This window comes from Salmo salar, chromosome 22 (assembly GCF_965601325.2).
Source record: "Salmo salar chromosome 22, fSalSal1, whole genome shotgun sequence".
Classification (NCBI taxonomy): Eukaryota; Metazoa; Chordata; class Actinopteri; order Salmoniformes; family Salmonidae; genus Salmo; species Salmo salar.
Genome location: NC_138312.1, coordinates 10,364,772 through 10,387,271, shown reverse-complemented (window position 1 = coordinate 10,387,271; position 22,500 = coordinate 10,364,772). Strand labels below are relative to the sequence as shown.

The window sequence follows — 22,500 nt, the reverse complement described above, 5'->3', positions numbered from 1 at the left end:
TGAATGACAATCCACTTAGATTTTTTTTACAGTTTGTCATTTTAGCAGATGCTCTTATCCAAAAGGACTTACAGTAGTGAGTGCATACTTTTTCAGACTAATCCCCCATGGGAAACGAACCCACAACCCTGGTGTTGCAAGTGCCATGCTCTGCCAACTGAGCCACATGGGAATCAACACTCAATGACACATTGACGCTGCAGCTTTGGAAGAGCCTACAGTCTTTCAGACATTCTGTTCATATCATCTGCTAAGCTTAGTTAGTAACTTAGTCGGTAGAGCATGGCGCTTGCAACACCAATGGTTGTGGGTTCGATTCCAGTCACAGTGCACCATTCACTTTGGAGTCGCGCGGTATAAGATATCTCAATTTCTTTGTGGTTCTAATTGACCGTTTTACCACTAGAGGGCAATGTTGCACACGTAGCAGATACTGACCACCTGAGGATAGCAATACAATTCTAATGGCAAACCAAACAAATAGACAGGCAAGATAAGGTGACCCATGTGATATACCTTTCAAAGATTAACCATGTGATGTCTCCCATCTGTGGTATAGTCTTTGCTGGAAATGCAAACACTTACACACAAAGATCTTCAACTTTAAGAGAAATACGGACCTTTTGTATATTTACTTACCATATATAGGTATCGTTTCTCTGTTTACACTGACATTTGGGTTTATTACAAGGTAATCATATAGCCAACCACTGACTTCTGGAAACTACAAACCGTGAGTGTGCATAGAAAGTATGATTGAAGGATAGAAGTGTTGTTATTTCAACACAAAAGTTAAACTCTGCTCTAATAAGTAATTTAACATGTCTGAACATCAACACCTAATTCCATTTTAGGGTTTCTTGAGGTGGGAAATGAATGCTTGGTGCAGATTGCCAGGTGGAGTTTGGCCACCACCCATAGCAATAACTGCCCTAGGGCGCTAAGCTGTGCCCATGGGTGTGGTGCTGCTTTGTTTTGTCTACACCAGAGCATTTTGCCAGTGAAGAGGAGTTGCCTGGCCTAACAGCATATAATCTGACAATTGGGTATTTTCCCAGGGTATTCTCACAGCCTTTGTTCTTCAAAATAGGGTCTGTTTGATCAACTGTCATAAAGAGATAAGAATCATTAGACAAATAGGTTCACCATATTCAATATCACATTTGGGAGAGTGTTTTTACAAAAGACTCTGTGAAGGCTTATATCCATGCTCCAGAGTCTGACCTTTGCTCTCACATGTTCCTCATATAAAATCTGATTGTCTATCACACCTAGCCTTGTCTATCTCGCTTTGTTAGACGTGTGTCACCGGCTTGAGAGCTATTGAATAAGACGGTACAGAATGATCTATTCATGAACATCTTGAGGGTCAAAAGGGTGAAGAGCATAATTATTAATTCAACCAGTTGCCAGACTATTTGATTACTGAACTCTCTACCTTGCTCTGGGTCTGGTCTTGGGTGGAGATCACATCATGGATGTTGGCTACCTTAAACAGTCTTATGATGAATGCAGTGATCACTAGTGAATTCAGTTCATTTATCAAATGTTATTATTGAGCATATTGTTATTAACATATTATTGCCTGGGTTGCCGGTTTGCCTGGGAGGGGGTCCCTGGGCAAGAAAAGGTTGAAGACCCCTGTTCTACAGAATCTTCAGTCGGCAGCCGCACAGGAAGACTAATATTTACTCGTAAAATGAACCCTTACTTCATTCACAACCGTGTTATTGCTTTATAATGGGCGTGGTTCGTTGTTCAGGGTAGGGCAAGGTGCGTTGTATATTAGATTGCACGTACAAACGCCACCTGTACAGACCTAGGAACGGACCGTCGCATTTTTCGAATTACAGCTGGAAACGGACCTTCATGATGACAATGGACCCGTTGAAATCGGCCATGTCCATCGGGAATGTGGATGAGACATCTCTTGCATTGCCTTCTGATAAAAAACTTCGGTCCAAACAGCAGCGAGTCTTGGATCAGGTGCAAACCATCAAGAGGGGAAAGTCGAAGTACAGTAAAAATGGATCTGTGTCGTCGCCAACGACATCCCCAACGAGTAAGCAGAGGTCTTATTATTATTATTATTATTATTATATTATTATAGAAACATAGCCTAATAAGTTATTTGTATGCTATTTGATTTGACCTAAAGTCCAATCTGGTTATGGTTTCTTTTTTTGTTTTTACATGTGTATTGTTGTGAATGATTTAGCGTATTCATTGTCAAATAGGAAAACCGCACAAATAAAATATCAGCAACTCCACTTTTGTAAAGTCTGTTAAGTTAACAAAGTGCACCATTTGTCATTTTAATATCAAAATAAACATATATTTAGGCCAACTGATATATATTTCGAATCCTTTAGTATTGAACCAATACAAACATCGACTTATTGATGACTTTCTTTACCTCATTGTACTCCTGCTTAGTAACGTCAAAAAGTTATGAAACCTGTACAGAGCGATTAAAGCTTCACATTTGTTAGAATTGCTCTTTTGAGATGTATTAATTGATATTAGAAGCACCCCTATTTTTTTTATTTTTTTACACAAACCAATGTACGGCCACAAATACTGAATCATATTTTAGAAATGTGATATTACTGTTGACTTTTTGTAGCCATATATAATACAAATCTTGTGTATTTGTAAGTAGCACTGGAGCAGTCTTATATTTCATAGCCAACCTGCCTAAAGTGGAAGAAATGACCAGGAAACACCTGAAATCAACCTGTACACCACTCAAATATTGTTGAACTACTACATGAATCACCTCAACAAATGTCTTTAAAGGGTTAAAAACCTGTTATGTTAAAAAAAATGCCAACACACCCAAGGAGTTACCATATATAGCAAATATTTTGAGAACATGGCTTGTTTCCTCTGAATATGACCTTAAACTAACATAGGCTTTTACATTACGCTACGATTTATGTAATATCACCTTGATATGAAACTGTTACCCAGTGGATTTAAGCCTTACATTTGTAAGAGATACTCTTTGGGATGTATTAATTGCTATTAGAATGGATGCCCAAAAATTGGGGCATGGAACCCTGCTTCTTTTCAACATAATAATCCATTATAGTCGCCAATACTGAATCAGATTTTGGAAAGGGGATATTACTGTTGAATTTTTGTTGCCATTTATAATAAAACATATTGTGGATTTGTGAGTAATGGACCAGTCTTCAACAATATGCCATTATATTTAATAAGCAATGTGACCTAAGTGGCAGAAATCTATCTATAAACAAACCACTTTTGTTGAACTACTACTACATGAATCACCTTAACAAATGTCTTGAAAAGGTTAAAAATGTCATGTTATCAAGCTTTAAAAAATCCCAACAGACCCCAGGAGTTGCATTATTTAGCTAATTGATTGAGAACAAGGATCATTTCAAAATTACTTTAAACTGGAGATGGTCATTCTAACATAGGCTTTTACATAACCCTAGCCATGTCAAGAAAAGCTAGCCACAGTTTTTGTTCACCTAAAATATTAGTCTTGTTGGTTACCTATCTAAAGGAAAACAACAGGCAACATATACTGACCAAAAATATAAATGCAACATGCGAAGTGTTGGTCCCATGTTTCATGAGCTAAAATAAAAGATCCCAGAAATGTTCCATATGCACAAGCTTATTTTGTCTCAAATTGTGTGCATCAATTTGTTTACATCCCTGATAGTGAGCATTTCTCCTTTGCCAAGATAATCTATCCACCTGACTGGTGGGATATCAAGAAGCTGATTACACAGCATGATCATTACACAGGTGCAACTTGTGCTGGGGACAATAAAATGTGCCATTTTGTCACACAACACAATGCCACAGATGTCTCACGTTTTGAGGGAGCGTGCAATTGGCATGCTGACTGCACAACTGTCCACCAGAACTGTTGCCAGAGAATTTAATGTTTATTTCTCTACCATAAGCCTACCAATGTCGTTTTAGAGAATTTGGCAGTACGTCCAACTGACCTCACAACTGCAGACCACATGTAACCACGCCAGCCCAAGACCTCCACATCAGGCTTCTTCACCTGTGGGATCATCTGTGACCAGCCACCCGGACAGCTGATGAAACTGTGGGTTTGCACAACCGAGGAATTTCTGCATAAACTGTCTCGGAAGCTCATCTGTGTGCTCGTCATCCTCAACAGGATCTTGACCTGACTGCAGTTCAGCGTTGTACCCAACTTCAGTGGACAAATGTTAATCTTCGATGGCCACTGGACGCTGGAGAAGGGTGATCTTCACGGATGAATCACGGTTTCAACTGTACCGTGTGTATGGTGTCGTGTGGGCGAGCGGTTTGTTGATGTCAACGTTGTGACCAGAGTGCCCTATGGTTCCGGTGGGGTTATGGTATGGGCAGGCATAAGCTACGGACTTTGAACACAAATGCATTTTATCTATGGCAATTTCAATGCGCAGAGATACCGTGATGAGATCCTGAGGCCCATTGCCGTGCCATCACCTCATGTTTCAGCATGATAATGCACAGCCCCATGTTGCAGGGATCTGTACACAATTCCTCTAAGCTGAAAATGTCCCAGTTCTTCCATGAGAATATGGCAGTAGTGTCTTCCTGCCTTGGATAGAGCACCAGTTGAAAAACTGCAATAGAATTGATATTGTGTGGGACACTCAACAAGAGAATCTAGGAAAATGCAACCGAATTAAAGTTGGGAGACAATAAAGCTTCCATGTAAATTATCCGATTTTCTCAGAAATCCTACTAACAAACAGGAGCTTTTCAAAATGATGACACAGACTTTGTGTGCCAATTAATTTGAAGATGGAAAAGAGATCTACAATATGTGACCAAGCAAGTATAGTGTAGAAAATCATTGTACCATCGAAACTTAGACTTGCTTTCAATGAGAATGACAGATCTATAACTCACATTTCTACGTGAATTTGGTCGGGCTCCCAAAAAGTTACATATTGCAGCTTTAATTGAAGTGAGCATGCACCACTTTTGTTTGGTTAGCAGTGTTTCGGTAGCGCACACACACACAATGGAGTTTGCAAAACAAATGCCCATCTGGATTGATGCAAATAATCATGATTCTGCCAGGTAGGCATAGGCTACTTTGTAGTAGATAGAACGCCTTTCCTTTTACCCGAAGACGGTTATCATTAGCATTGCAAATGGCTATACGCACCGCACACACAGAGACTGGGGCATTCCTGTGCCGTTGCCTCTTCAGAAAGTTGCAGGGAATATGAATCACTGATGCATTATGTTAATGTTTTATGATAAACTTTGGCAAATTAATAAATATTCGAATAAATTCAATACATTATACTGGTTTCCAAATGTGAGATACTTTCGGTTCATCTATCAAATGTAACAAAATTCTAGCACCAAACTGTTTTTCATGTTGTAGTGTCGAAAAAGTACAGACGTTTCGGTGTACTGTGCAACGCTAAGGGCTGCAAAAGCTGTCGGAAATGTCAATGCCAGGATGCTGGATTATCATGCACTCCATTATGCCATTGTGCTGGCACATCTGAACCAGCGCCCTAAATCTTTTATTTTCTCCACTAATTAGAATACATTTGATGTATTATTACTCAATTTCATTTTATGAAAATGTCATTAAAATCAACATCAGAGGCCAATTTTAATTTTGCCGCTTCAATACATTTGCAATGAGCACCCCGTTGCACATCATGGAAGGCCATGTCCACACCCATAGAATGATGTCCACACCACTCAGGCCTGTTCTACATTTTCAAAAGGAAATTGAGAATTGACTATAGCTAATGTTCTCCATCACTAACTGTCTACGTAGCCGACATTGTAAATCTTACTCAACTGTATTTATTATAATAAGTAGCCTACATTGTAAATCTTACTCACCAGAGCTCTCACCATAAAACAATTTCAAGAAAGCAAGTTCAAGACAAGTATGAACAAACATACAACAAATAATCAATTATTTTACTTAAGTACTATAGCCGAACCATTTTTACATTACATTGGAGTAATTTAGTAGACACTCTTATCCAGAGCAGGGTTGGGCTCAAATCCGAATTTTATTGAGAATGCCTCATAAATTCCAATTCAATTATTGAATGTGAACTTGAATTGAAGTAGTAAACAGCGCACACAGTTGCAATTATAATAAGAATGAAAGGAAATAGAATTGAATTCAGTGAAATTCAATGAAATTCAAATGCCTCTGCTATTCTGTATTAGGTGTACCCTATTTAAGTGATAATGCCAGAGAAGCCGGTGTTTGGAGGATATATTGGCATGGGGGTGTTGTTGAGGGCCGGCAAACCGTGCCGATATATCCTCCAAACATCGTCTTTGAGGGCATTATCACTTTTATACAACGGGTTACCAACATATTCTAATAATGATTAAAATGTTTTCATAATTTTTTAAATGTTGATTCATTTATTCATACTATTTCATCCTTCCACAAGATATAGTCCTGATACAAATCTGGAGTTGCTACCCAAGCCGGCTGGTCATTCGACACAACCCAGTATTTCAGTATTTTTGTTCTGTATCTATGGAACAAAAATACTTGTTATGTATCTTTAGAACGAACAACTGTATCCAGTCGTTCGTTCTAAATGTTCCATTACCATACTGGCTGGCAACGTTCTTATCGCTTGCTTGCTAGCTAGCCAACTACGGCTAACTTATAGTCACATTAAAAGTGCAGCCAGAATAACAGCGAAGTAGCTGCATTTGTTTAAGCTGTTTTCTAGTGACATTTATTTGGATACATCCATAACAATGAGCTAATTAGGCGCAATTTCGCCTGGCATAGAAAATGTACTCACTCATCAGAACACCGTTGTTCAGAGGAGCTAGCCAACAACACAGCTAACGCAATCACTTCAAACTGAAGCTGGAAAGACTGCAAACTAGCTGCACTTCATTTCGTTTGACCTTTTTTCAATTGACATTTCTTTGTATATATATCCATAAAAATTATGCCAGCTGATTCATGGTTTCGACTAGCTGAGAAACATTGCCTGGCTGTTTCTTCCTGACTCCCGACACGTTCCTTACTATGGGACAGCTGGAGATCGAATTTGAATATTGAAACAATGTTGCAAATGTTGGAAAGACAGACAGCAAAGTATATACAAATCTCCGCTGTTGAAAACTAAATGTTAGTCTCCAAAAAAAATTGAGATAATGTCTAGATGCTTTTTATAGTGGAGATCAAGTTTATAAATTGCCTGGCTGGGCTGATGAGACCGTGGATTGCACGGTCAGATGGAGCAGTGTAAATAGGCATTTTAATGTCTTAGATTTAGGAGGTGGTAACTTGTGGAATAGACACCGGCTGGAATGCACTTTTAACCAATCAGCATTCAGGATTAGACCCACACGTTGTATAAAGAAATATACATACTGTAATGTACATAACATCAAACATGTCATTATATGCAAATAAAATATTGTTGAAACAACTGATTTTCAGAAACTCTTAAAATGAATGATCAAGGAAAACAAAACCTGAATGTGAATGTTGTATGTTATTTAAAAAGAAAAATCAATATGGGGAAAATACTACCTTTCCAAGAATGCATTAGTTTGACCCTCATGTTGACCCTGAGGCCTTCAAAAGAAGTCTAAGAAATGAAATGGTTGGTGGAAACATAATTGGGTATTCTAAGCACTTAAAATAGTTTATGAACATTGTTTCCAGAGAAAAGTGAAATGTTCTTTGGTATCTGGAAGTGTGACTTGTCAGATTCAATGAAATTCTCATGTTCTATGACTGAGTGGAATTTATTTGAATTGCACTGAATTAAATTCTACTTCATGTCATTCAAATTCAAGTTATACCTCCTGACTAACCACAGGACTGGGTGTGAATGTGAGATACTGCCCAGTCATTATTGCTCCAGAAATACTTTAGATTTGAATTTCAATTCATGAGTTGAATGGGAGTCAATTCCAAAGTTCTGAATTAAGCCTAACACCGATCCAGAGCGACTTACAATACATATTTCACTAGAATGCATAAGTTCCCTGTTTATTATCTGAAAGCATAAGACACTGTGGATGGCATGACAATGATGTTAACAGTACAATACCAATCATTTGTTTTTGTCAAAACAGCAAATGGGTATAATACTTGGTTGGCAGGCTCATATGGAACATGTTCGAAAATGCATTTTGTCCCACCAAAACACATTTAATGTTTGACAGTTGGAAAAACATGGCAAAACATAATTACTGCATCTCTCATCAGTGCATCTTGTAATGTGATTAAAGATTTCAAACGTATTAGTCATTACAGCTTACAAGCTCACATTACGAGATGCACTGTGATGAGAGATGCCGTAATTATGTTTGCCATGTTTTTCCAACCTGCTTCCTCAAGCCCTCAATTTAATCACACCAAAGCAATAAACAGTGTCTCTTTTCTCACACTCAATATTTTACAGTGATAACTAATATTAACAGATTTTAAGAGCCATTTACAATCTCTTGTTTTTCTCCGTAGGTCCTGTGTACATCAACATATTCGCTGACTCCTTTAAGTCACCTACCAGTCTCAATGGAGGTGCCTTCTTTAATGGTACAAATGGCCTCTCAAAAACGGTATGAAGCTTTTCATATTTCACATCACATTCCCTTTTGTTTTAAATACAAAGACAGAACATTGTCCCATATTTTTGCTTGGGTTATCAGTTGTATTTATCAGTATATCATTTAAGGATAAATTATGGTTCAGTGGTGATCAACAAAAATCCCCTAAAATCTCTTTTACAGCTTTAGGCGCAGTGGATATTAATATGAAAGCAGTGCCATGGTCATCATGGGGTAGTAAATCTGAGACTATTCTCGGAACCCAGAACCATATCTCACATGGCCAGCTACTCAATGTATGTGAACATGAGAGTCTGAGTCAGGTGTAACCAGGTGCTGGAGATTACTGACTAACCACAGGACTGGGTGTGAATGTGAGATACTGCCCAGTCATTATTGCTCCAGAAATCTGGGGAGTGTTGTTCAGCTTTCTCTCCAGCACAAGTGAGAAAAGTGAGGCATCCTCCCATAATGGCACCTGACTCATTGTTGAAACTGACTTCTTTGTCTCAATCATGTGCTTTCACTTATCCACCTCACACAGGTGAGGCATGATGAGTACTCCAAACGGAAATCTGGTCCATGCCAAGTTTCCACCTCAACCGAGCTCTGGAGGCCCTCGTTCTTGTTCATGAACAAAGAGAGAAAGAAATCCATATTGACACTGAACATATTATATTAATTAAACTGTAAATTATCGTCACACATTACCCTTACTTTTACTTAATACTATTACTAATTACTACTGTCTGTAAACCATTTCTAACACATTATTTACAAATTATATCTCACACAACTCACAGTCGGTGAGAAAAACAAGCATTCACAAAACGTTCTGTTTGTATGTCGTGTGTCTCGGCCTGTCCTGTCCCGTCATGATGATGCTTATCGCAACTGTTTATGTAACATAAATCTTATTCTGGAAAGGTGCCCACTACAAATCGTATATGAATAGTTCTGATTTCCCACTGCCCTCTGCCAATTAGACAAGTCTAGAATAGTTATCAATAACAGTAGATTGATTAAATGCAGTACACTGTATTTATCTTCACCCAAAGTGGGTCTAAGCCTTTGTGTGTATTATGATTTTGGAATGAAGTTGAAAGTGTTGCAATATTCCTGCTTTGTGTCTGCTAGCATTTACTAAATTCCTTCGTCCTGCAGCTCAGCTATGAGAAAAGCACCAAGCAAAGGGTCGTGGCCTCTAAGGAATCTACGGTCCAGAGGAACATGAGCAGCTCCAGCCAGTGGGAGAGACGATTCCCTCTCAGCCCCACCATAGGCAAGCACAACAGCAGCCGCAGTGTGCCTGACCTGGCCCCCTTCCCCACCACTACTACTACCACCACCACCACGCAGCAGCAACTGCAGTCCTCAGCCCCCGCCCGGCAGCTCCAGCCCAACAGGTCCAGCGTCTTCCTGACCGAGAGGAACAGCAGTCAGGTCATCTCCAATGGCAACAGCTCCTCTCAGGTCGCTGTCAAAGGCAATAAGGTGCAGAAAAGGAACAGCCAGTTGATTGGCACGCGTCAGACGAAAAGTAGCGGCCAGATTACCAGCAGCCAAGGTCGTATTGAGAGGGCACCCTCAAACCTCTCCATGGCTGAGTCCAAGATATCAGGGATCAAGAGCAAGGGTGAAGCGGGGTGAGTGGAATGAGTGAGTGTGTAAATGCTGCTTTGGGCTTTGATGAGTTGCATTTCAAATGTTTGTGAACAGGTGTTGATACGTGTATGTGCTTTTCCCAACAGGATTAATGGTAATGGTCAGATCGCTGATATAACCATGAAGGAGGCGGTGGAGTACCTGTCCAGTGGAGATGAGAACTACCAGCTCTGTGGAGCCTCCTTCATCCAACACGCAACCTACTCAGAGGACAAGGCCAAGCAGGAGGTGTGGACACGCATCTGGGTCTCTTGGACCAGGATTAAACAACTCTGTCCTGTCCTGAATTAGGATGTCTTAACAGTTTTACATGTCTCTCAGGTGTTGCGGCTCAAAGGGATCCCCCCTTTGGTGAACCTGCTTAGGAGTCCCAGTCCCCAGGTCCAACAGACTGCCTCCGCCGCCCTGCGGAACTTGGCCTTTAAAGATGCGGACAACAAGGAGGTCGTCCAGCGCTGTGGTGGCATCACTGAGGCACTGGCCCTGCTCCGAGACACAGACTCTACCGAGACACAGAAACAACTCACAGGTAGAGAACACTATTCTATTTCTGTACACAACACTTCTCCGTCTAGTGACATTACAGAATGCTGACGCTTTGCAGACATGTGTCCCAGTGTGAATGCAAGCGGGTATGAAAGCGAAACACGCTTGTGTTGCTTTCTGATGCCAAAACATGCATATTTACATTAAATGTATTCGTGCCGTGGAGCACAGGGAAACACTCTCACTAAACACGCTCCCCTTAATCCTGATCAGATCCCGCTGTCAGTCACACCAGTGTTCTCTTTGTGCTGCTTTGTGCCAGGGGAACTTGATAGATGAGACATCTCACAATAGTCTGTTCTGGAGGCTAGACCAGCCTGCTCTCACTATTGTTCCGTCTTCCAGAGGCTGTGTTTAATCAACTGGCTCTTGTGTAATCAAATATTTACCCTGGTTTTTGACTAGCAACAGTACATAGCTACAGTATCTTTGATAAATATGAATCAAATCAAATTGTATTAGTCACATGCGCCGAATACAACAGGTGTAGACCTTACAGTGAAATGCTTACTTACGAACTCCAAACCAACAATGCAGTTTAAAAAAATATGGATAAGAATAAGAAATAAAAGTAACAAGTAATTAAGAGCAGCAGTAAAATAACAATAGCGAGACTATATACAGGGGGGTACCGGTACAGAGTTAATGTGCGGGGGCACCGGTTAGTTGAGGTAGTATGTACATGTAGGTAGAGTTATTACAGTGACTATGCATAGATGATAACAACAGAGAGTAGCAGAGGTGTCAAAGAGGGGGAGGAGGTCAGAGACCTGGCTGTGTGGTGCCAGGACAACAATCTCTCCCTCAACGTGATCAAGACAAAGGAGATGATTGTGGACTACAGGAAAAAAGAGGACTGAGCACGCCCTCATTCTCATCAACAGGGCTGCAGTGGAGCAAGTTGAGAGCTTCAAGTTCCTTGGTATCCACATCACCAACAAACTAACATGGTCCAAGCACACCAAGGCAGTCGTGAAGAGGGCATAACAAAACCTTTTTCCCCCTCAGGAGACTGAAAAGATTTGGCATGGGTCCTCAGATCCTCAAAAGGTTCTATAGCTGCACCATCGAGACCATCCAGACTGGTTGCATTACTGCCTCGTATGGCAACTGCTCAGCCTCTGACCGCAAGGCACTACAGAGGGTAGTGCAAATGGCCCAATACATCACTGGGGCCAAGCTTCCTGCCATCCAGGACCTCTATACCAAGCGGTGTCAGAGGAAGGCCAGGTCTCCTCCCTGTCTCATCATTGTCGGTGATCAGGCCTACCACTGTTGTGTCATCGGCAAATGTAATGATGGTGTTGGAGTCGTGCCTGGCCGTGCAGTCATGAGTGAACAGGGAGTACAGGAGGGGACTGAGCACGCACCCCTGAGGGCTACCTGTGTTGAGGATAAGCGTGGCGGATGTGTTGTTACCTACCCTTACCACCTGGGGGTGGCCCGTCACGATGTCCAGGATCCAGTTGCAGAGGGAGGTGTTTAGTCCCAGGGTCCTTCGCTTCTTGATGAGCTTTGAGGGTGCTATGGTGTTGAACGCTGAGCTGTAGTCAATGAATAGCATTCTCACGTAGGCGTTCCTTTTGTCCAGGTGGGAAAGGGCAGTGTGGAGTGCAATAGAGATTGAATCATCTGTGGATCTGTTGGGGCGGTATGCAAATTGGAGTGGTCTAGGGTTTCTGGGATAATGATGTTGATGTGAGCCATGACCAGCCTTTCAAAGCACTTCATGGCCACAGACATGAGTGTTACGGGTCGGTAGTCAATTAGGCAGGTTATCTTAGTGTTCTTGGGCACAGGCACTATGGTGGTCTGCTTAAAACATGTTGGTATTACAGACTTGGACAGGGAGAGGTTGAAAATGTCAGTGAAGACACTTGCCAGTTGGTCAGCGCATGATCGCAGTGCACGTCCTGGTAATCCGTCTGGCCCTGCGGCCTTGTGAATGTTGACATGTTTAAAGGTCTTACTCACATCGGCTGCGGAGAGCGTGATCACACAGTCTCCCGGAACAGATGGTGCTCCCATGCATGTTTCTGTGTTATTTGCCTCGAAGCGAGCATATAAGTAGTTTAGCTCGTCTGGTATGCTTGTGTCACTGGGCAGCTCGCAGCTGTGCTTCCCTTTGTAGTCTGTAATGGTTTGCAAGCCCTGCCACATCCAACGAATGTCAGAGCCGGTGTAGTACGATTCGATCTTAGTCCTGTATTGACGCTTTGCCTGTTTGATCGTTCGTCGGAGGGAATAGCGGGATTTCTTATAAGCTTCCGTGTTAGTCCCGCTCCTTGAAAGCGGCAGCTCTAGCCTTTAGCTCAATGCGGATGCTGCCAGTAATCCATGGCTTCTGGTTTGGGTATGTACGTACGGTCACTGTGGGGACGACATCATCAATGCACTTATTGATGAAGCCAATGACTGATGTGGTGGAGTCCTCAATGCCATCGGAGGAATCCCGGAACACATTCCAGTCTTTGCTAGCAAAACAGTACTGGAGCTGAGCATCTGCTTCATCTGACCACTTTTTTTATTGATCTAGTCACTGGTGCTTCCTGCTTTAATTTTTGCTTGTAAGGAGGATAGAATTATTGTCAGATTTGCCAAATGGAGGGCGAGCGAGAGCTTTGTATGCGTCTCTGTGTGTGGAGTAGAGGTGGTGCAGAATTTATTTTTCTCTGGTTGCACATTTAACATGCTGATAGAAATTTGGTAAAATGTATTTAAGTTTCCCTGCATTAAAGTCCCCGGCTATAAGAGCGTTTTCTTCTTTGCTTATGGCGGAATACTGCTCATTCAATGCTGTCTTAGTGCCAGCCTCTGACTGTGGTGGTATGTAAACAGCTATGAAAAATACAGATTAAAACTCTCTAGGTAGATAGTGTGGTCTACAGCTTATCATGAGATACTCTACCTCAGGCGAGCAATAGCTCAAGACTTCCTTAGATATCGTGCACCAGCTGTTATTTACAAAAATACATAGTCCGCCGCCCCTTGTCTTACCAGACGCCGCTGTTCTATCCTGCAGGTACAGTGTATAACCAGCCAGCTGTATGTTGATAGTGTCGTCGTTCAGCCACGACTCTGTGAAGCATAAGATATTACAGTTTTTAATGTCCCATTGCTAGTTTAATCTTCCGCGTAGGTCATTGATTTTATTCTCCAAAGATTGCACGTTTGCTAGCAGAATGGAAGGAAGTGGGGGTTTATTCGATCGCCTACCAATTCTCAGAAGGCAGCCCGACCTTCGGCCCCTTTTTCTCCGCCTTCACTCAAATCACAGGGATCTGGGCCTGTTCCCGAGAAAGCAGTATATCCTTCGCGTCGGGCTCATCAGACACGTGAAAGGAAAAAAAGGATTCTGGTAATCCGTGGTGAGTAATCGCAGTCCTGATGTCTAGAAGTTATTTTCGGTTATAAGAGACGGTAGCGGCAACATTAGTGACAATGACAGAGCTGTACTGTAGTTAAGTGAAAATTAAACACCTCGTATTTCGTGTCAACCCTGGTCGTGGGGACTCGAAGGGTGCGCAAGCTTTTGCTCTCTTTCTAGTTATGCTGTGGGTAGTACACGCCGTGCCCGTGTCATAAGTTTGATCAATGCGCACTGTGTTGGCTATCTAGTATTGCTTGTGTTGAATTTATTGTTTGTGTTGAGCTTGCTAAGATCAATGGTAATAATGCCACATGAGTAGCAGGTACCAGCTATTTGAACAACTGCTGCTTCTACTACCACTGAACTACTGCAACTTTGTCCTTTCTCTTCAGGTCTCCTTTGGAACCTGTCATCTGCAGACAGTCTGAAGCCAGAGCTGGTGCGTAGTGCTCTGCCTGTCCTGACTGAGACTGTGGTAGTACCATACACTGGAGATGAGACAAACAACAACCAGGACCCAGAGGTCTTCTACCATGCTACGGCATGTCTACGGTGAGACGCATCAATCAATGCTGTAGACCAGGAGTGCACATTGCACAGGTCAATACTGGCAGTTAGCCAGGAAGTTAGAGAGACAGATTTATGAACTGGCAATGGGAGGGGCTAATGATGACAGATCCCAGGTACCATCTACGCTTGTTTTGGCATTGAGTGACGCGCTTAATTAAATTTGTTCCAGTGGCACTGTGCTGGCTGAACCTGTAGCTTACTCTCGATACTACTCCTAGCTTCTTAAGTTGTGTCTGTGCCAATCTCAGAGGATTGGGTGAATAGCATAATACAAATTCTTACTGTCACTCATGGATGAAAGTACTGTTTTGTTCTAGTCTGTATTGTTATCCACTGTCAGACTATACAATGCTGGCCTGAACTGCCTCTACCTGATGTATGACAAGACCAGTTTAACTTCATTTTCCCCGACTGTCCCAACAGAAACCTGAGCTGTGCGACTCAAGGCAACAGGCAGGCCATGCGTAACTGTCGAGGCCTCGTCGACTCTCTGGTCAGTTACGTCCAACGTTGTGTGGCTGCAGAGAGGCCAGATGACAAGGTGAGCATGGAACATTGAATTACTTAAAATAAAGTTTAAACAAGTAATGTTGAATTAATGGAATATAATTATTATTATAGAAAGTCTAGCTCTAACTGCATGTGAACGTTTCATGGAATACATTTTCTCCAATGGTTACATATTTGTTGGTACCTACTTTCTAACTTGGAGTTGGATGGATCATACTATGAACATGTGTGTGCTACAATAGAGATACAGTACATGCTAAGCTAACCAACCCTTTAATACTTTGCCTCTGTCTGTGTCAGTCTGTGGAAAATTGTGTGTGTGTCTTGCACAACCTGAGCTTCCAGCTGGAGAGTGAAGCCCCGGCCCTCTTCAGCAGGATCACTGCCCTGGCCAGGACCCCCAGCAGGGCCAACACCCCCAGTGAGACCGGCCCCATTGGGTGCTTCAGCCCACAGAGCAGCAAGGTCCAGGAGCAGGAGGTGAGACAGGCATATTGGTCAAATAAAATCCAGGGAGAGCGGAGAGAGACGGATACACACTAACAACATATCATATTGAATGAACTATACACTTTTTATCATTACACACTGCAATTACATGTACATCAACTTCCGTCGTATATTTTCCATCACCTAAAAAAATCTGATGATTGATAATAACTTGGTCCTCCTCTTTTTACTCTTGTAGAGTCACTTTGACTACCCTGTGATAGAGGAGCAGAACCCTAAAGGAGCAGGCTGGCTCTTCCACTCTAAGACCATGCAGAGTTACCTTTCTCTGCTGGGGTCCAGCCAGAGAGAAGAGACCCTGGAGGCCTGCTCTGGAGCCCTGCAGAACCTCACTGCTAACAATGGCATTGTATGAACAACACTCATCATTTTGATTATTTCATTATTTATTCACACAAAAAGTATTTTAAATGCAATAAATGTATAGAGAAAAACATGCACCAAATGTGTGTAGAAAAAAAACAACCTTCACATCATGGTCCCAATTAACTTAATATGCTTTATAAACCCTTCATAATGTCTTCATCTCTGTGTCCACAGGTATCTAGTGTGATAAGCCAGAGCATCGTGCAGAAGCTGAACGGCCTGCCTCACATCTCTCCCCTGCTGCAATCCTCCAACCCCAGCCTCCAGAAAACTGCTGTGTCTCTGGTAGGGAACCTGGCCAAGAACCAACGCCTTCAGAGCACCATGGGTGAGCATGGACACCAATCATAGCCCTGTTCTTTGTAGAACAGATGGAACCTAGAATGTTTGGTCGGAGGCAACCTTGTTTCAATGATTGTGTAGTTTGCATTGAGAGCAAACATCTCGCAGGGCCAGTTTATGCAAATTGTCTCCTGGTATTTTAAGGCTGCCTTCCCCCACCTCTCTGATTCTATGTAAGCGGTTGGGTACTTGGGTTAAATGCGGAAGACACATTTCGGCTGGATACATTCAGTTGTGCAACTGACTAGCTATACCCTTTCCCTTCACTTTCCCCTTCCCTTCAGAGAGGATTAAACATTTAATTCACACCTGACCTTTTGGTTGTTTTAGCTTTTAACATTTTGTGGTTGAATTAGCAACACTTCATAGAGTGTGTTTGCTGGAGGTGAATGACCTAATGGGATGTGTCTTGTCTGAAGCCCGACAGACCCTACCAGAGCTAGTTGGCATCCTCAGCTCATGGACCAAGGAAGAGACGCCGTGTGACGACACCCTGGCCATGGTGTGCCAAACCAGCCACAGTCTGCTGATGAAGGAGCCTGAGCTGGGGAAACCCCTGCTGACCAACAAGCTGGTCAACTCAGTTAACAACCTGAGCAAGAACAGGTAAGGTCTGGTCAATATTTTGTATTGCAAAATTTAATGTTGGCCGGGCTGCTGGGTTCACATCCTCAAGGATACAGAGACTATGAGGACCCTGGCAGCATCTCTGATCCAGTGCCACTATGACTATGCTTGTATCTCATGGTTCAGTGACATAACAACAAATCTGAAAGAAAAACTTCAAACCGCCCAAAATAAACTGATGAGAATTATACTCATGCCCAGCCCTAGGATGCACATTGGTCCTAATATTTCCAGGGAACTGAACTGGCTTCCAGTTGAAAATCAAACTGTGAATGGTTTTTAAAGTTACACATGGTCTTGCCCCCAGTTACCTGTCTGGTTATTTTAATTTCATTTGAGACTCATTTTTTTTGTTGTTGCCAGTTTTGCCAATATCAGACCGGTGCACTATAGAAGCATAGCTGAAAAAAGCTCTTTCCTTAACTGGTCAGGTGCACAGGAATGGAATGGTGTACCAATCCGTATAAAATCCATCCCTACGCTAGGGAGTTTTAAGGTAAACCTTAAGAAATGTTTTATGGGAACAACGCTTTAAAACTGCACATACTTGGTCATCTATTTTATTCCTTTTACTGTTTCCTCCCTACTGATGAGATGTATTTGAAATGTATTTTGTTTTCGTGTTATAATCTTGTGTGTATTTATTTTTTCATGTATTTTCAACAGGACCACAATGGAAATACGTGTTTGAACTTTTTTGTCATCCTCAATGATTTGAATGGCATTGTACTGTATCCACATGTGTGGTTGTATTGTGTTTAAAACTGTCAAAAAAATTAAATAATAATCCCCTCCCATTCCCCTACCTTTGGGCCCTTGAGCAAGGCCCTTAACCCTACAACATGCTCTCCATCCAGGGGCACTGCAGCTTGACCCTGTGCTCGTCTCAACTGTGTGTGTGCTGCCTAGGGCAGAAGACATTTCCGTGGTTCACTGTAACTATTGGACAATACATTAGAGCAGTTTGCAATATACAATACTATATAAAGAAAAATGTTTAAAAATCTAACAGTTGTGGGCAGCCACTTTGGGGATATTCTAAAGAACCCAGATAACAGAGGTTTTGAGTATAATAGAAAGAATACCCCAGTCTTACATGGATTGTTCTTTCTCTTGATAGGGATTTCCCAAAGGCCAGCAAAGCTGCTGCTGTGCTCCTCTACAGCCTCTGGTCAGAGAAGGACGTACAGAGTTTCCTGAAAAAGGTACCAATTTTGGGCTGATATTTCAAACAAATTCTGTTTTTGTCAGATGCAATGTGATATCCCTGTTGCAGATGTTGACCTCTTTTGTCAGATATGCATTTTATCTACCAGTTTACTCCTCAATACCAAATGAAAGCGAAGACAACATGTGATTGGGTGGGTTTTACAATGGAGGCAATAGAAAGGACAATCTGAATAGGCAGGCTCAGTCAGGTCAAATACGGTAATCTGTGTGATGACTCATCACCCCTTCCCTGAAGGTAGTTGCTATTATTTCTGCTGGTTCTTTTTTTTATGTTGTGAAAACACAGTATAGAGATCCACAGTATCTGTCTGTACTCGACTGGGTGGGGTGTGTCGAGGGTGTGTCGAGGTTATTTCCTCAGTTCTGTGAACCTAATCCACTCCCCAGTGAGGTAATTATCCAAAACAGTGGAGGACGGATGGAGAGGTTTTGTTCTGTTTGGTGGTATTCTGTACACCTGAAAAAGATGCACAGGAACCATAGAGACTCATATCTCCCTCACTAGCTTTAAGCACCAGCTGTCAGAGCAGCTCACAGATGACTGCACCTGTACATAGCCCATCTGTCTATCTACCTCATCCCCATACTGTATTTATTTATTTATTTATTTATTTTTGCTCCTTTGCACCCCAGTATCTCTACTTGCACATTCATCTTCTGCACATCTACCATTCCAGTGTTTAGTTGCTATATTGTAATTACTTCGCCACCATGGCCTATTTATTGCCTTAACTTACCTCATTTGCACTCACTGTATATAAACTTTGTTTTATTTTGTTCTACTGTATTATTGACTGTATGTTTTGTTTATTCCATGTGTAACTCTGTGTTGTTGTATGTGTCGAATTGCTACGCTTTATCTTGGCCAGGTCGCAGTTGCAAATGAGAACTTATTCTCAACTAGCCTACCTGGTTAAATAAAGGTGAAATAAAAATAAATAAATAAATAGGGGTGCTGAAATGGTACAGCCAAGGACTCTAGAGAAACCGGTTCGACAGTGCTAGGCTCTGCAGACCTAGGACATCTTATCCCTTGTCTTTTAACCTTTAACTGATAATGACTATAGTTGGGTCTTGATCTCTTCCATCAGTTGCTTGACATTTCAGCTTCACTTGGGCAACACTTGGTGAGAAACCTGCTGTGAGCTAGTAACTGTAACTATGCCATAACTTATTATTTTGTCAAGGGGGGGAAAAAGTCAGTATCAAGGGGGAACTCTAATGTCTATTTTAATAATTTTTTCCTACAGCAAGGGATGAACAAGGGTTCCTTTGTGAACGACATCACCAGCGCGGCTCATCGGTCTGTGCAGGTCATTGAGTAACCAGACAACTGGCATGGATCTCTTGGCACAACCTCCGAATGTACTAATGAACTTGTGGACCTAATAAACCTACTACGGTACATATCAGATTGGGTCCAGTTAATCTGATTACAACATTTTTACTTTAGATTTTTAAAACAATTTATAGCTAATCAGAATACCTGGCCATTATGTTTAGTTGTGTCATTCATCTTACGTCAGTATAAAGGTTTGATCTTGCACTTATCTTTCTGTTATTTTCTAGGCTCTTTTGTGTTTACTAGAAATCATTTGTTTCTGTTTTTCCACTGTGAACATGATGATTTTGTATTGATAATACCTGGTTACTGGGATTGCTTGAATAGGGCCCCTTTGCTTGCATGGCAATTATGGTTGATAGCATAAAAGCTAACATAGGCTACTGAAATGATCAGATGTAACTCATTTCATTTAATTGTATTTATCTAGCCAGGATAGTCCACTCAGTAACAATTGCCACTATTTGTCAGGTAGTCCTGAGGGTATACTACAAAGCAGGATCAAGGAGTTAGCCAGCTAACTTGCCTGAATATATAACAAGTTTGAAATGGGCATGGTCAAATTGATTAAACATATCTAAGTTTAGCTTTTTAATGAACCAGAAAATCAATAGTTATTTCTGGTTGCTTATCAAGGTTAGCTGGCTAACTAATTGATCCAGCATGCCACTCTGGGTTCCACAGAATCGAAAAAATATATATAGAAAAACGTACACATCACAAAATGGACATATTGTGATGTCACCGATGTTTAACCTTGTGTAGCTACTGTGCTCCTCCATATGGTACATTCATACTTTAAGCATGTTTGCTACATCGATGTTTTTGTCCATCACTAAATGGTTTAGATTTGTATTTTTTTTTGTCACTTGACATTTTAGTCACTAGCTAGGTCACCATCTAATTGGCGTCAGATTTTCATGCAAATATTCAAAAATCTGCATAAAAACAATATGCACATTTTCCAACCAGAAATGTGTTTCCATCAAATTGACTTGTTGCAGATAAAAGGCTGTGTGTGTGATGACGTAGTGCACATACAAATATTTTTTGCTTTAAATTCCCATGTACCTAATAAAAATACAAGTTAAATGGTTTTCCATTGCATTTTGAAATCTACATATGGTTTTCTCACAATTTTTGTTTTGTTATATAGGGAGTTTGTCCACTCTGGTATTGGCACGTGCTCTCTAGCCACGTATAGGCTACATGATGAGATTATTATGGGCAAAAGAGCAAAATTATTTGTATTTGTCAAACTGCAGCCAAGCATCACTGATCATGTCACCAGAGTAAGACCCTCAATAATTATTGTAAAGGAGCATCAAGCTTATTACCTTGCACTTTCACCACCCCGTGAAGTTCAATTTATTTAATCTGTAGCCTAATAAACTGTGTGCTTTCTCGATGAGTCGTAATGGAAGGACCACACATGTCATCGCGTGACTCCAAGTTTACTTCGATATGATGGTTATTATATCAATATTTGCGCATAAACGCGTTTCCACCGACATTTCTCGCATAATTCATTTTACCGACACAAAAAGATCCCACCTTGTCTAGCGTGTTTTGTCAACTTTTGGAAAGTTTACAGAAAAATGTTCTGTTTCCATCAGGCATGTCATGACATTCTTTATCCAACATGTACTTTACTCTCATAAAAAGGTTGCTGGGAAACTGGTTACTACTGTGTATTTAAATTCAGATGAGGTATTGTAAGTGTAATGTATCACCAAAGATATTTGCTGTTCTGTACTCATTGGATAATGGATAAAGTATATTTTCAAAACATTTGTTCATGAGAACTCTTTATGCTTGTTAGCTTAGTGTTTTTTTTTCCCAAGTTCACGTTTGATGATACATACCAGTACTCGTGTGAGTACATGCTATACTTAACAGAACCATAACAACTATTGGCAGAGGTAGTAGATCAGCAATTGGGGAATGCAACTATGTGAAGCCTGAAGACAAATGTGTTTGAAACATGAGAATAGAAATTCCAGAAATGAAAAATATATTAGGGGGCAACGGAACTGACACCAGGTGAACATTATTTTATGAGGTAGTGTGGTGAGCAATGCACGCATGTTGTGATGAGTAACCTTGGCAGGGATCGGAAGACTTGTCTTACCTTCCCAAGCTAATGCTTAGGCTTAAACTCGGTGTGTTAACATAGGCCGGGATTCAATACAAGTTATCGGGTGAAAGCGCTGTTGACAATGTGCCTTTTTAAATGCAATGTTCCTGACATTCACAGAGATCGCGTTCACGGTAAACGCTGCAGATGCCGGCTCAAAATGGAAAAATAGCAATAAATGTCAAGCACACTACAACACACGTTGGATTGCATCCCGGCCATAGTCTCAAAGTCTCGAGACACAGAGACGACTCCCGATACCCACTTGGTCAAACAAGGACTTCATAAAGCCTTCATAATACCTCCATAAGCACTACATAAACATGTTACAAAGCATCTATAACCGTATGTCATGTTTTATGAAGGGTGTAATAAATGTAGAATGTCACTATGTTAAATATAATCTAAACGTGCTTTAAAAAGGACGACATGTTGTGCTGAAGGAGGGCACACACTCTAAAGTGAAGTCATGTCAGTCACATTACACCTACAGTAATCTCATTCACAGAAACTTCTGCCCAAATGCGTGAAAGGTATGTTGGACCAACGCATTGAAGTTGGCCTTCTTTAGTTTGGGTTAGGTTTAAAATGTAATTTTAAGAAGATAAATTGTGTAAATGGGCAGGGTTTAGCCATAACTATGACGTTGTGGCTGTGTTGACAAGTGACGATGAGGGAGAATGTTTTTGCTAGCAA

The 22,500-nt window shown here is 41.3% G+C and overlaps 1 protein-coding gene across 1 annotated transcript; it reads left to right on the top strand.

Annotated features, from left to right (window-relative positions):
• The first annotated feature begins 1,318 nt into the window (after window positions 1–1,318).
• On the top strand, window positions 1,319–20,786 carry LOC106582715 (plakophilin-1). The gene is made up of 13 exons (XM_014166076.3): window positions 1,319–2,062; window positions 8,504–8,601; window positions 9,754–10,235; window positions 10,341–10,482; window positions 10,576–10,783; window positions 14,563–14,722; window positions 15,164–15,281; window positions 15,551–15,730; window positions 15,939–16,109; window positions 16,301–16,454; window positions 16,888–17,074; window positions 18,216–18,300; window positions 19,576–20,786. The coding sequence occupies exons 1-13, from the start codon at window positions 1,870–1,872 to the stop codon at window positions 19,648–19,650; spliced, it is 2,253 nt and encodes a 750-aa protein (XP_014021551.3). The 5' UTR covers window positions 1,319–1,869; the 3' UTR covers window positions 19,651–20,786.
• The last annotated feature ends 1,714 nt before the right edge of the window (window positions 20,787–22,500 follow it).